At 47.6% G+C, this 14,498-nt stretch overlaps 1 protein-coding gene across 1 annotated transcript in view; it reads left to right on the top strand.

Annotated features, from left to right (window-relative positions):
- The window catches only part of LOC131267472 (protein sickie), a 191,452-nt gene extending 184,445 nt beyond the window's left edge, over positions 1-7,007 (top strand). Inside the window, exons 15-20 of the mRNA XM_058270359.1 lie at positions 1,839-1,922; positions 2,012-2,140; positions 2,216-2,786; positions 2,851-4,009; positions 4,080-4,335; positions 4,407-7,007. Of these exons, the coding sequence (XP_058126342.1) occupies positions 1,839-1,922; positions 2,012-2,140; positions 2,216-2,786; positions 2,851-4,009; positions 4,080-4,335; positions 4,407-5,006 (2,799 nt within the window). The 3' untranslated portion in view covers positions 5,007-7,007. The remainder of the gene's footprint in view (positions 1-1,838; positions 1,923-2,011; positions 2,141-2,215; positions 2,787-2,850; positions 4,010-4,079; positions 4,336-4,406) is intronic.
- The last annotated feature ends 7,491 nt before the right edge of the window (positions 7,008-14,498 follow it).

Genomic DNA, 14,498 nt, shown 5'->3' with positions numbered 1-14,498 from the left:
ACGATTAGATACCGAAGCGAACGCGCAGCATAATAAACGGTGCCAGATGATAAAAATGTATGGCTCCTGCGGACGCTAATCTTATCACTTACTTGCTATTTGGGACGATGAGAAGTGATGAGGTGAACGGTGAAAAACATGCAGTGAGAGACTACCTTTATTACCGTTATTGTGACCTATTTTTTGTAGGAAAAATAATAAAAACTATGTTTATGAACTATTCAGAACCTTAAATGTGAAGTAAATGGGAAGAGTCGTTAAGAGGAAATGGTTGGAAAAATTACTTTAACCACTTTACGCTTTATCCAGAGGAATGTTTTTGACGTTTCTTCGGAATCATTCCAGGGTATGTTTTTATTTGGCACTTTAGAGTTACGTACGCCTTCCTTCGCATCGCTTTGGTATGGCCTTTCCCAGCCACTTGAGGTATCCCACGGCTATTTATGGAGCAAGACATCATCCTTCGAGTGGCACAGAATCGTGCCCTATGGCCTACATTTTCCGCCGTATCCACTCTTTCTCTCCCGCTCGAATTCCAATTGAAACAACAATCCCATTAAGATGATGTGATATCCCCGTCTCCCGGAATTCAATCGTGTGGGTCGTTCCACCACAAACCACCAACCGGCCCGCCCCTCGAGGCAGGGTGGCCCGAAAATGATGCTCTCCAATGTATCATCCGGGGAACCCAAACCACCCAACAACCCATCCATCCGTTTGTGTGGTTGAAAACACGTGAAGAACAACCACTTGACATGTATTTCTTTTCTTCTCCTTTTCCCGCCCGAGGGGGTGGGGGGAAAGAATCCGCGCGTTCTTTTTCCTTCACTGGGAGACAAAAAGAAAAAGGGTCGCATTAACACATTTGACACTCGAACGCTCTCCTCCGGCACTTGATGTTTCCTATTCATATGGAAATTCAATTGTCGCCTGCGTGAAGTTCTGGCGGCCATGGCCGAAAGAGGCAACAAGAAGACGACACGAGTACGAGACGCGCCAGTCCTGGGACGCCCTTTCGCGGTGGCCTTTCGCTGATAGATAAAATATTCAATCTTTTCCCTTCCCGCGCCAGTGGGGAACTGGGGACGATTGCTGCGGGCGCTATAATACATCTGTCATCATCAATAAATATGTGTTTAGGAAGGCCACAAGGCGCGCCACGATGCGGCCAATCATAAGCCCGTCACCATCAATACTAATTGAGAGCGATGCCTCTGCGGTGTGATACCCTTTGGATGGACAAATTTGCTCACACATCTAGAAGAGAAAGAAAACCCCGGTCCGAATTGGCCTTCACGCCTCCGTGACTTGAACTCCAAATCGGCGGGAAGACACTTTTCAATTAGATCCGATGATGTCGATGATTTTAATGGTGGCCAGACTGGCGAGCGAGCTCTCCCCGTTGGTGATGTTTCTGATCATAATAAATTTTTACCAATATGGCACCCATTTTTCGCTCATCCATAGTTGGGAAAGTGGGAAGAGAGGGTTTTAAGTTGGCAAATGAAAAGAAGGCTTTAATTGAACGAAACACAGATGGTTTCTGCTGCAGAAGTTTATACCGGAAACGTTCATATATGTATCTTTTAATTGATCGGCGAAGGGTCGCCGGGGTGAGAGATCAGATCGATCGATGGTACCGTACTTTCACTTGGAAAAACGGTTACCATGGAGGTGCATTACCATGTTGCACAGCTCGTAAGAAAAAGGCGGAAGTAGTAGTTACGCCATGAGGGGAGAAAGAAATCGAATTGTCGTCGTTCGAAGCTAAACTGTTAAATACCCCGTCTCCTATGGAAAGCTGACACTAATTGACATCTTTCTTCTGTTTTTCCCAGGCGCACGTGGTGGCTGCGTTCGAGCAGAGCCTTTCCAACATGACCCACAGACTGCAGTCGCTGACGGCGACAACGGAGAAGAAGGTTCGTATGGTTTGGAAAATACACTGCTTCTCCTCCTCTATAATAATGTCGACGCAATATTAATCGTTCTCTTCCTTTTCTCATTGTAGGATAGCGAAATACTGGAGATGCGCCAAACGATAGAGCTGCTGCGGAAGCAATCGATCCAGGCCGGTTTAACTACCGCCCATATGCAGAGTATGGGCGTACAAGTTAATGGGCAGGTCAACGGAACGGCGGTAGGTACCCCCCCTCAGGAAGACGACCGTGGTTAGGATTGGTTTTACTGAGCCCCGTTTCTTTTTCCTTTTCAGACCGCAACAGAGCAGACGAAGACTACGACGACCAACGCCGCCACAGCAAATGCCACCGCCGCCGCCTCCGCCACCAACAATGGCACGATGCCGGCAGCACCGGTGGGTGGTGGGGTGGAAATGCAACGGCACCATAGCTCCGACTCTATGTGCTCGTTGAATTCGGTCAGTTCCGGCTGCTCTGCCCAGGACAAGAACAAGAAGAAGAAGGGCTGGCTGCGAAGCTCCTTTACCAAAGCGTTTTCGCGGAATGCAAAAATTTCCAAAACGAATCGCCACGTGACGGCGGGAGGTGGTGGTGGTGGCGGAGCAGGCGGTGGTCAGACGACGAGTACGAGCGATGGTAACCACCATCATCATCATCACCACCATCACCATCATCATGGGTCGACGGTGGAGAATGGAACAAACGCGACCCTGAATACGACCGGCGTAGGGTTGGGGCCGTTGAACGGCGGAGGAGGAGGTCTTAAGCAGACCGGCATTCCCGGTGTGCCACCAGTTGCTGGATTACCACCGCCATCCCCTACTAAGGGCAGTCCACACAAAACGATGACTGTTATAGACAATGGTAAGAAATGGCAAGAAATTGTCCTGTTCAGATTTAACACAATTATGCTTTTTCAATCCGACAGCCAAACCAGTAGATGCCATTGAGCTAAACGGAAACCCGGTGGTGGAAGATCTCAAGAAGCAGCTACGGGAGAAAGATCTCGTCCTGACGGACATCCGGTTGGAGGCGCTCAGTTCGGCATCGCAGCTCGAAAGCCTGAAGGACACGGTGATGAAGATGCGCCAGGAGATGATGAACCTCAAGCACAACAATGAAAGACTGCAGCGGCTAGTGACGACGCGCTCGCTGGCCGGAAGCGAGGTGTCCCTCGGACCGGTCAGTCCGAGTGGTTCGATCGGTGAACCGCGCCGTTACAGTCTTGCCGCAGACAACGGTATGGGAAGGGCACCGTTGGAGTTGCCACAAAACCTGGACGAAACCGAGGAGGACAATATTCCACCGGCGCCGGCCCCCGAACCACCACCAGCGCCCCTCAGCCCGGCGATCATCGCTGAACTTTCGCCCACGATCGAGCGGGCGGCCATGGTGAACGAAATCCTAACGACACCCGCCGAAGACGTGGCCGATCCGGTGGATGGGAAGAAGATTTCGATCGCCGTCTACCTTGGCCAGCCGGAATCGTTCCCGAAGTACGCGGAAGAGATGAACGAATGTGATAACTACTTCCACTCGTCGCCGGACGATGAGGCGGAGGACGGCGACGACAAGCTGGAGGGCGGTGAGAAGGGCAAATCGGCATCGTTCTCCGTCGGCAGCGGGGTGGAAACGAACGAGTTTATCATCGCCTACACGTACATCTCGGGCAAGACGACCTGGCAGAACCTGGACTATATCGTGCGGAAGACCTTCAAGGACTATTTGTCGCGGATTGATCCGGGCACGAATTTGGGTCTGAACACGGACTCCATCACGTCGTACCATCTCGGGGAGGCAAAGCGTGGCCCGGAGATGGGCTTCCCGGAGCTGCTGCCCTGCGGGTACATCATCGGGAACGTGAAGACATTGTACATCTGCCTGCAGGGTGTCGGAAGCCTCGCGTTCGATAGTCTTATTCTGCGGAATATCGTTCACCGGTATATCTCGCTGCTGACCGAGCATCGGCGGTTGATTCTTTGTGGACCGAGTGGTACGGGCAAGTCGTACCTGGCCCGTAAGCTCGCCGAGTTCCTCGTTGCCCGTGCTGGGCGTGACAATCCGATCGAAGCGATCGCTACATTCAAGTGAGTTTGGACGGGAAATGTTTTCCCAAACATCATACACATGACTAACATCGCTTGCCTTTCGTTTTAGTGTTGATCATAAGTCATCAAAGGAGCTCCAGCAGTACCTCGGTCATATTGCCGAGCAAGCGTCGATGTCGAACGGAGCCGCCGAAGAGCTTCCGGCCGTTATTATCCTGGATAACCTACACCACGCATCCGCCCTCGGGGATGTGTTTTCCTGCCTGCTAAGTGCCACAGCCGCCAAGTTGCCCTGCATTATCGGAACGATGTCGCAGGCGACGTGCAACACTACCAACCTTCAACTGCATCACAACTTCCGTTGGGTAAGGGAAAGAAGGACCCTTCAACGAATAATCACAAAGACTAACGGTGGCTGTTTTCTATTAACTTGCAGGTTCTTACGGCAAACCACATGGAACCGGTGAAAGGTTTCCTCGGTCGTTTTCTGCGGCGCAAACTGTTCTCCGTCGAACTGCAGCTTCAACAGCAACAGCCACAGCTCGAAAAGGTGTTGAAATGGTTACCCACCGTGTGGCAGCATATCAACAGCTTCCTCGAGGCGCACAGCTCGAGCGACGTCACGATCGGTCCCCGTTTGTTCCTCTCCTGCCCGATGAATCTACCCGATTCGCAGGTTTGGTTCACGGATGTGTGGAACTACCATCTTGCGCCGTATCTAATGGACGCCGTCCGGGAGGGAGTACAACTGTACGGACGTCGAGGCGGTGCTTGGGTCGATCCGTGTACGTACATCCGCGAGACGTACCCGTGGCCGATTGGACCCACCACCGTGCCGCAGCTGCGACAAATCACAGCCGATGATGTTGGGCTCGAGGCCAGCGCTCCTGGAAACTCGGAAAACCAGGATCCACTGTTGAACATGCTGATGCGCCTGCAGGAAGCGGCCAACTACAATGGCAACACGGAGCAGGATTCCGATTGTGCCAGTCTGGACTCGAACATGACGCACGACAGTTCGGCAGGAGCAGAATAAAGGAGAGCCAAGCCAAATACCGTTTTACCCTCCCGCTCTAGCAGTGACCGGTGAAACGAGTGGAATTGTTGTATTTGTAGGGCAAGAAGAATTGAACCAAACGATCACATCACTCCTAAAACACCGATAGCCCCCAAAAACTCGGTTTGAGCGAGGTCTCGAGGTATAAGTTTTGATACGTCGACTACGAAAAACGTAAATCAATAGTAAATCAACCAAACAGTGTTGCAAAAGCATTTAAGCACCACGATCCTTAGAACTGTGTGTGTGTGTGGGGATGATGGTGTGAAATAGGCTATTAATTGATTTCCCTCCGATGACCCGATGAAACGATTTGCGAATTTGTGCATGAGAATGCATTCGGGTGTCATCACACACACACTGATCATCATCATTAAGGCTCATTAACGCAAGTGAAGCCATTAAATTAATTAACCGATACCCCGCAATGGTTAAGGAGGAGAGAGAGAGGAAACCGAAAAACACGAGCAAAAGAAAAACAGAAGAATCGCAACACCAATTTTGTGATATCAATTTCACAAGCCAGTGCGCAAAACGATAGTGGTTTGCACATGATGATGATGGCATGAAAACTGGGTGTTTACCCGTAAAGGATCCGAAGGGAAACGAGAACCACAAAATTGCAGTGAAAAAAAAGAGTAACATCGGCCCCGGGGGGGTGTGGGGTCGGTTCTGTGGAAACCGATGAAACGATTTCAAAATTGCCCAGGTTGAGCCAGAACCCCCCTCGGGCGGGTGACATTGATTGCACACCATTGCGTGTTCAAACGCGCGGAAAACCGATCGTTTGATCTTTCCAAATTGCAACAACGCTGCTGTAACGGATAGTTGGATGAAAGTTAATGAAAACATACTGCCTCCACGAAAAAAGGGAATTGCGTGAACAACAACAATATAACACGGAACCACAAACACATACACCAACCAACCAACCAACCAAACCAATGCGTTCAACGGAAACAATAATCAAATTGAGAATAGCTGGGAGAAATAATGCTCTTAAATTTATAAAGTATCGAACACCAGTTTGAGAGAGGGGACTCGGAAGAACCGAGAGGTCGCCAAGCAAATCCACAGAGGAACCGTGTTACACGTGCCGCTGTGTGTTTCTGGACACATTTGAAGTTTTCTCTATCCGCGCGCAGTTTTTTCTTCGCGGCGGGCTTTTGATGTGTGTATTTTTCGTATTCGAGAAGGAAACGAGGGCAGCTTCCTTATTTAAAGGAAAGGCGAGCGATAGTTCGGGATAAGAGGCACATGGACGTTCACGAACGTGGTTATAGTTTATTTCATACCTTCTGTACATAATGCACTCCCCCAGCATAAAGGGGGTCAAAAGCGTCTTGGCAACTGCATCCCTACAATGAGAGCCAGATAGAACTACCTTTACTCTACTATTCACAAACATACGTTCGTACGTCGGGGTACAGTATCATACACTAGTATCATAATCGATCGCGTATATTTCATCTAGCTAGCTAGTTTATGAAATTTAGAACTTAAAGCATACACATAAGGAATCGTGTAAAAAAGCAAACCTAAGCCGACTAAGCTTACAACACCCTCTTATCATCCTATCGATTGTATTCGTTAACAAACTCGTTCGATTGTTTGTCGCTGCTAAAGCTTTAATCAATGGCCGTTTTCTTTTTGACCCCTAACAACCGACAGTCCTTTCCACTTCCATCGTCCCTAATGTTGCCCCAAACCGCCTCTGAGCCGTTATCATGTCACCTCTTTTTTGCGATCCATGTTTTGTAAAATAGTGTAGAATAATTTTTTTCTGTATGTGCCCGTTTTCTCACTCCCCCTCCCGGCCTCACGATGGTCGTCCTTTTGTTGAAGTAAAGTTTTCACCCTCCGCACTCGGTTCCCTGCTTCCAATGTCATTGCCCTTCTGGCAAGCGATATTATCTAAAACAAACTCATTAAACTCGTGATAAACCATCAAGAAACAAATCAAACTCAACTGCAGTTTATCGAAAATGTGAACCAAACCGAAGGGTAACAATAATAACACGTGCGCTAAATGTATTTTCCGATTGGTCCACGTTTCCTCCTAGGAAGAACAATACGGAAATCACTTACGATATATTAAGTAACGCGCGCCATATGCATTCAATAAGCAGCTCTCACTCATGAAGCGAATAGAAAAGTAATACAATAAGAACAACAAATCTACACAGAAAATCCCAACATACAATGAAAGTAAGCAGGCAGAATTAACAGTTTGATATAGTGTACAGCGTGGAGAGCAAATGCGCTCGTGGAAACATTTAACACAAGTGATACAAAATGGGCGATAGATCCGGGCGAACTGAACACAGTAGGCATGTGGAAACGAGAAAAAATGGTGGTCGGCGAGTTGGAAATGTAACGGTGACACATACACAGAAAGAGGCGCGTTAAGGAAGGAAATTTATTGAGCATGAATTATCGATAAATGAAGACAGCTATTAAATTATTAAAGAACATACAAAGTAAAGTTCCGACGGTGTGAAAGTGAATTGCGGGAAGAAACATATTGAGAAACGATGTGTAGTTAGTGTTTTTTTTAGCTTTTTTTTTTTAGCAAAGTGACGTATGAACTTCGAAGAGAATGGCAATGGCTGCGGAAGAACTTATCCGAGTCGAGGACTTCTACAATCAACCAGCACCGAAAGGAAAATGATGGTAAGTGTGTGCATCAATTTTCAATCACTTAATACTCTCGTTAACAATGGTTAACCAAGCAGAACCTTCTGCGCTTATCAAACACTAAACATGTTTCCCTAATGTATCGAACCGTCGTCAAGGCAACGAAACCGAAATGTTAGGCTCCCTTTTTCTTTGCCTTTTCCACTTCCGATCGACCGGAAGGTTCACATTTCCCTTCTCGGCCGTGTATGTCCCCTGCTCAAATAAAGTTTGGCATCAATGCAAAACCCCCCCATTATTGGACCATATTCAATCTCCATACATCCTCCCAATCAAAGACCAAAGATTGTATCGGATATTGCCTCACCGCCCGACCATCTTTCTTTTTGTGTGCCTTAGTCTTTTTCTTTCTTGAATCCTTGCAAAAAAAACGGCAGCAAAAGAAATTGATGACAAAGGCAGATAAAACTCCATCGGACAAGGAAGCTGATCACAAATGTGTGACCGAATGGTTTCTCCGGTCGGGCTTGATGATGTTGTGTGTGTGTGTGTGGGTGGCGACACGTACACCACATGAGGTCTCTATCGTGGGTCGGGATCGAAAAGTGAAGTATAATCTCCCGCTGACCCTTGTTGTCCTTTGTCTTCCTTGTCTTGGTCCTTGAAATCCGGGGCGCGACCGGAAGGAGGTGAGGAAGAAAGTGTGTGGCCCATTTTCTTCATCCCTCTAGCTGTCAATTTTTTTTCTCCCTTCCCCCCGCCAGTCATCGAGTGAGAGAAGTGGCCAAACCAAAACCACCGATAAAAACCGAAAACCAATATTCCGATTGTCAATGCGTTATTAGAATTAATGAACTAACTCCGGAAGGGTCTGGATTTTCCGGTGGGCCTTCCATCCTCCTCCATCCCTCCAACTTCCTCCGGGATGGGGGGGATCAGCAATGGCGCCATGGCACAGCTCTTTTCCGCAAACCGCAAACGCAAGAAAACAGCATACCAATCAGATTATCGATTATACTTGAGTCCGGTCAATCCGGCCGGGGGCGAGGTGGGCAAAAAGGGGGTGGAGGGGGACTAGCGGAAGCGGGGGTCCATCCACAAAAACCACCAAACGGCCTACTAACACTCCATTGGCTGTTGTCCTTTTTTAACCACTCTCTTCTTCCTTCCACGAGGAAGAAAGAAAGAAACCGAACCAAATCCTTTTTTTTCCTTTTTCAACAGACTATTTTGTCCCGATGTGTCGTTGGTGGATACCAAAGTACCACCAGACACTTGGAAGGATGCTGCTTCCATCGACGGCTGTCCCCGTCACCAGAAGGATCAACGATGGGGATCCCTTTTTCCCCGGGACGTGTCGTGTGTTCCGTCCATTTCATCCATCAACCAAACGAGGAAGGGGAGTCAGAGGAGAAGGGGAGATTGGCAAGAAAGGAGGCAAGGGATATACTGGAGGACGCAGATGAGCCGGGCGAGGACATTTTCTGTTTTATAAATATAATTAAATCGTAATTAAATTTTAATGGATTGGTAATTATTTCAATTATTTCGTCGTAAAAACATCTGGGCCACTCCGGAGACTCCGGAGTTGCCTTTCGGTTGTGCGAGTTCGGGCAGGGACCGGGCGAGGGGGCCAGTCGGTGGGAAGGAAGACACCATACCACTGTTGCACGATTCGCTAGACACACGGGTCCTCCACGGACGGGGAACACCGGATGGATTGAGGTGCGGAATGTGGCCTAGATTTTTGGCTGTTTGTGGTCGGTTTTGGGAAACGTCAAGGCGCAGCGTCGGCTTCGCTGATGAATGGCCGCTCGGTGCGCCCCGGTCTGGGGCTGGAACGGAATGGCACTTCCGGCCGGTTCCCCCCGGCGAGAGTGGACCGATTCTTTCTCCTGGAGGTGCCGGGCACACGGAAGGAAATTCATTTCATTCGGGAGCAGAAAATGAAATCGACTGAAGCGGGAATTTAATTCGTTCTTTAATGGAATATTCCGAGCGCCGCCACGGGGAATGGTAAGGTGCGTTGGTGTGCGAAATTTTTGACTGGCATGTCAGTCGGGGCCGACTTTTGCCTCCGAGAGGAGATTTCGGAAGGCTTGATTTTGTTTGGTGTACGCGTGGGGGTTTTGTGTTTTCCTTCGTCGGTGGGATAATGTTATTCCGAAATGTTGCTGACGCCGCCGTTGTTGCCCTCAGCCATCCTGACCCCTCCTCTCTGTAACGGCTGATCCTTGATCCTTTTTCTGCTACCAGAGAGAGGGAAGGAAAAGCAGAGCAAATCCAATATTTTTCGGAGACTTTTCTCAAACCGCGGAATGGAATCGTGTGGTAACATATTTTGTTTAATTTTACACTTTTGTGCGTTGCGGGAAAAGATTTCCTCGATCTCTCGTGTGTTCACCGGTGGGTTTCTCCCTCTCTCTCTCTCTTTCTATCTCTGTGAGGAAGCTTATAGAGGGCCATCGAAAGCCACGAAAACCAAGCCAGCAGAGTCCCCCTTTTGCAAAGGAAAGCGATCCGACTGCGAGCGCGATTATAATATTCATACACATTTTAAACGAATGCAAATCGCGTTTCCGATTAAATATTAATAACGAGGACGAGGGAGGAAAAGTTTAGATTGCGTCGTAGATCGGGTGATGAAGGTGGTGGTGGTTTCCCTTAGCGAAACGGGCACGTTTTCCAACTCGTTGGTGTTCGCACGCAAAAGTCAATCATCGTTGGATCGAAACACGGGGCGGAGGAGGTTTAGTCTATAATTGATTCCACCGACTTGGCGTCTCGAGCAGTCGAGTTTGTCGTTTTACGGAAACTTTTAACGAGAAGAAATTAGTTTTAAGAATTGGGCTCATTTTTGTTCTTCCTCCACGCCGTTTGGTTCGGTTCAGGCTCGGCTTGATCCAAGAGGAAGGAAATGTGCGGCCATGTTAATCAGTATCTAGCGCTCGAAGTCCGTCGAATAATTCAGAATTTATCATGTTTGAAATTTGAGTTTCGATCTGAAATATTTGATTTTACAAAAAAATATTATTCTATTTACAGCTGTAATTTTTAAAAAATATTTCATGTCCCAGCATCACTTGCCTTTAACAGGTTAAAAGAGAATATTTGTTGCCCCCATGTTCCTTTGTGGATTTTTATCGCTAGCCTTCAAAAAAGAACTCTATTTTCAATCTACACACGCCCTTCTGAGAGATGTGAAACGTGCCGGATCAAAAAAGCGTCCGTTGATTGATTTACACGCCACATCCTCCTACATCCGCAACCAGAACTCGAGGATCGTTCTTGAGGGTAGGAAAAAAAGGAAAGTCCGAGAAAAAAAGAGAAGCAACAGAGAACAGTACAAAATAGTATGATTAAATATTTATTATTTAACAAATAAACAACGTACTGGTGGAGGCTTTCGGGCCACGGCGTCCAAAACTGACCGGTACGGACCCAGCATCCCCTCGGTCTAGGGGTAGGGGGTGGGGAAAGGGGAGGTGAGATTTTTGGTGGACGACGTCCAAAGGCCGCAAACATCAACAGCATCCCAGCTGCCAACATAAGCGCGGCCAGAGAGAGAGCCGTAAATGGAAGGTTTATTTTTTACGATCGTTCTATTGCCCTACGCCCTACCCTCCTTCTTTCCCAAGGGGGTGAGAGCGGGGGGTCAGAGGTCCCTAGCTCCTCTCCCTTGGGTCTATTCCCTCCTCTTTACCCTCTGTGTTGTGCTGTACGGTAATTTTCATGCAAGGCACAAACGCCTGGCGAAGAACGAAAACTCCCAACTCAACGGCGGAAGGTTTGGCGTGACTGGTTTTGCCGCCACCCACCCCTCCCCCACTCTCGGTTGCATCGGATCCCCACGTGGTGTTGTTGCTGCTGCTGTTGTTGTTCTGTTAAAGGTTCCTCCGGTCCGGCCATAAAACGCCGCCGCTTTTTCGAGTGAATTAATGAACGCCGCCGCGCTCGGGAAACGCCACAGAATGAACAGTCATCGAAAGAGGTTCTGTGTGTCGTGTTTCTCCCAGGCGCAACAGTCCGATTCGTGGCTGCACACCACACACCACACAGCATCATCATCGACAACGCTTCTCCCGATGGCTGGACACCGGGAAATTTGACTAGGAAAAGCCGCCTCCCCAAAACGACGGCGTGAGTGAATTGGATGGGGAAGAAACGGGAGGATGTGTCTGTTTTGTCTGGTTTTGTTAGCTTTTCATTTTCCAATGACTCTCTCCAGCTACCCTCCCTCTGTCCAAAGCCGGTCCTAGAATCACGTCCGAATTAGAGGTTCGGTTCTATTTGCTTCTCCGCTTCTGCTCTCTCTCTCTCGTAGTCAGGGGTTCTCAAGTTGTCCAATGTAGGATTCTTTCCTGTACAACAAACTCCTTAATATCTTTTAAAAACATGACCAACACATAGGTAAATTAGGGTAACTAATGCCTTATCGAAGATCATTTGTTCGATGAACTTCGAATGTCTACTGACTATTCACAACAATTAGTAAGTTTGTTCTAGAAGTCCTGGGACAGAAATCGATTATTCCTGGCTTATTTTGAGTCATTGAATACAAATATGATTCTTCAATTCCTTCAATTCGTTCATCTTCATCTCAACTAAAAATTGAAATTTTTTGGAAAGTTACCAGAAAGAGAACTTAAGCACAATTTCATCATGAAACCGATATTACAAATCTATGTTCTCCACTTGACACTTTTATTTTTCCCAAGTGCCTTTTTGTATTAAACAAACGGTTGGGAATCCCTGCCTTTACTGCAAACCCCGGGAACAAACTTCAAACACCCACTGGTGGCAACATTGCGTTCCCTGTTTTGGGGCTACCATCGGTCAGTTTTTTATTCCTTGGTGGAGGACCTCATCCCCATCCCCCCTACCCTGCGATTTCCATCTCACTTTCCCCGAGAAAAAAGCGATTCTCCTCTGGCTTTTCTCTGTCGGATATTTTAATTTCATGTCCATATGTGTGCCGCTCTAGTGTGTGTTTATTGAATGAATGTACAAATAGTGTTCTGCTCACAACACACACAACTGGGCGGCGGGCAGCTGGGGAAGGGCTCAATCTGTGGCACAATCGGTTGGGAAGCCCTTTCCGCTGGCCAAACGCAAGCAAAGGAGTGGATGGAGATGAATCAGCTCACAAAAAAAAAACAGGCACGAGGCCAGATTGAGAGGAGGGACTCTATTGGAGGAGGAGGCTTCATTCAGCTGATCCCGAAAGGCTTCCACATCGGTTGTAAAATTACCCTCACAGAGAAGGTAGGTAGAAAGTCGTGGTTCTGAATGGGATGAGGTAGCTTTTAGTGCAATAATAAAAAATAATACACACTTGCACCGCATACCAAAAATTCAAACGGACTTCCCCCAATTGAATGACAACAACCAAAAAGCAGCAGCAGTTGGTGCCCCTGGAAAAGGCAAGCATTTTATTTCACCGAGGAAAACAATACATCCGAGACCAATCCGAGACCGATCCTCGCTCTCTCCCGGCTCGTCTTTTACTACATTTTACTATTTTTCATTTTGTGTGTGTTGGTTTTGTGAGGGAAAGTAAATAGACACTACTCGGCGCAGTAAAAATTCCACGGAACACAGAGGACGGAAAAATCAGCACCGGAGCACACCGCGGAAAACAAGCCAATTCTTTTGATGGAAATGCTGTGACTTATATGACGTTTCGTCTCGTCGGACTGATCTATATTTATCGACAAGCGAGCGAACCCAACGAGAAGTGTGTTGGTTCCCCTTTCGCATATGGTTTGGGCCAACATGTTTAATGAACGATCCCGTCAAGTATCCGCTTTGTACCGTCCAAAAGGGATTTTAGTTTTTCCTACCCCCCTATTCTTTGCGATTCACGAGAAATCGACTTTCGTCGGTTCTGTGAGTGAGTTGGGGTGGTTTCCTATAATTTGTACTGACGGCTTTGATGAATGAATCGTTTGTTCACCCAATTCGTGCGAAAATGTTCTCGGATGGAGTTTTTATTTTTATTGAAGCGCGTTTGACGTTGTGTCCTTGTGCCCCGATTGAATGGAAGAGAGAGAGAGAGAGAGGGAAAGCAAGGGCCGTAAAATATAATTTTCGAAGCCGGGGTTTTAACACATTCAACAACACTGGCCTGAAAACTCATTTGATTATGTTGCCACACATTAAAGTGTAGTTTTTTACGATCGCAACATTTATGTCCGCCTCTTTTTTAGTTGCATCTCTGTTCCTTTTTCCTCACCCCCAAAGTGGAAGGGATTTTCCCCCCATCATCACTCATAACGTCTGTTGTGAAAGGCAGCTAAAAATATGAATGTGTGTGAAACGCCATTCAAAGGAAAGGAGGTCTCCAAATTACTATTCCTTGAATTATGAACGCTCGTAATTGATTCTCGCACAGGCTGTCGGAAATAGACAATAATAATGCACACAATCTCCTCCGAACGGCGAGGGATCATTTCGTAACGCGCCGTGAGCTTCTGTAAACCCGGTATGACGAACATATTTTCACTAATTAACATCATTTTGAAAATCGGGAATCGAAAACCACCCACCGGGAAAAGTGAAAGAGAGAGGAAGAGGGAGAGAGAATTTTCCTTCCCATCGAAAAAGGTCCCATTTGTTGTGTGTTTGTGTCCGTCCACGAGAAGGCAATAAAATTAGAACATTCTTGTTCCAAAACACAAACCTGCGCGAGATGGGCGATGCGCGTTTTTCAATTACTAAAAGGAATGTCCCCGACGAGGGAGGGGGGGGGGGGGGGGGAAGAGTGATGTGAAATTTCCCGACTTTACCGAGCCCTAAGCCAGTACCCCAAGTCGCTCTAATAAATCGAAGTCA

Source organism: Anopheles coustani, chromosome 2 (genome assembly GCF_943734705.1).
Source record: "Anopheles coustani chromosome 2, idAnoCousDA_361_x.2, whole genome shotgun sequence".
NCBI lineage: Eukaryota > Metazoa > Arthropoda > Insecta > Diptera > Culicidae > Anopheles > Anopheles coustani.
This window is presented reverse-complemented; position numbering and strand designations above follow the sequence as displayed.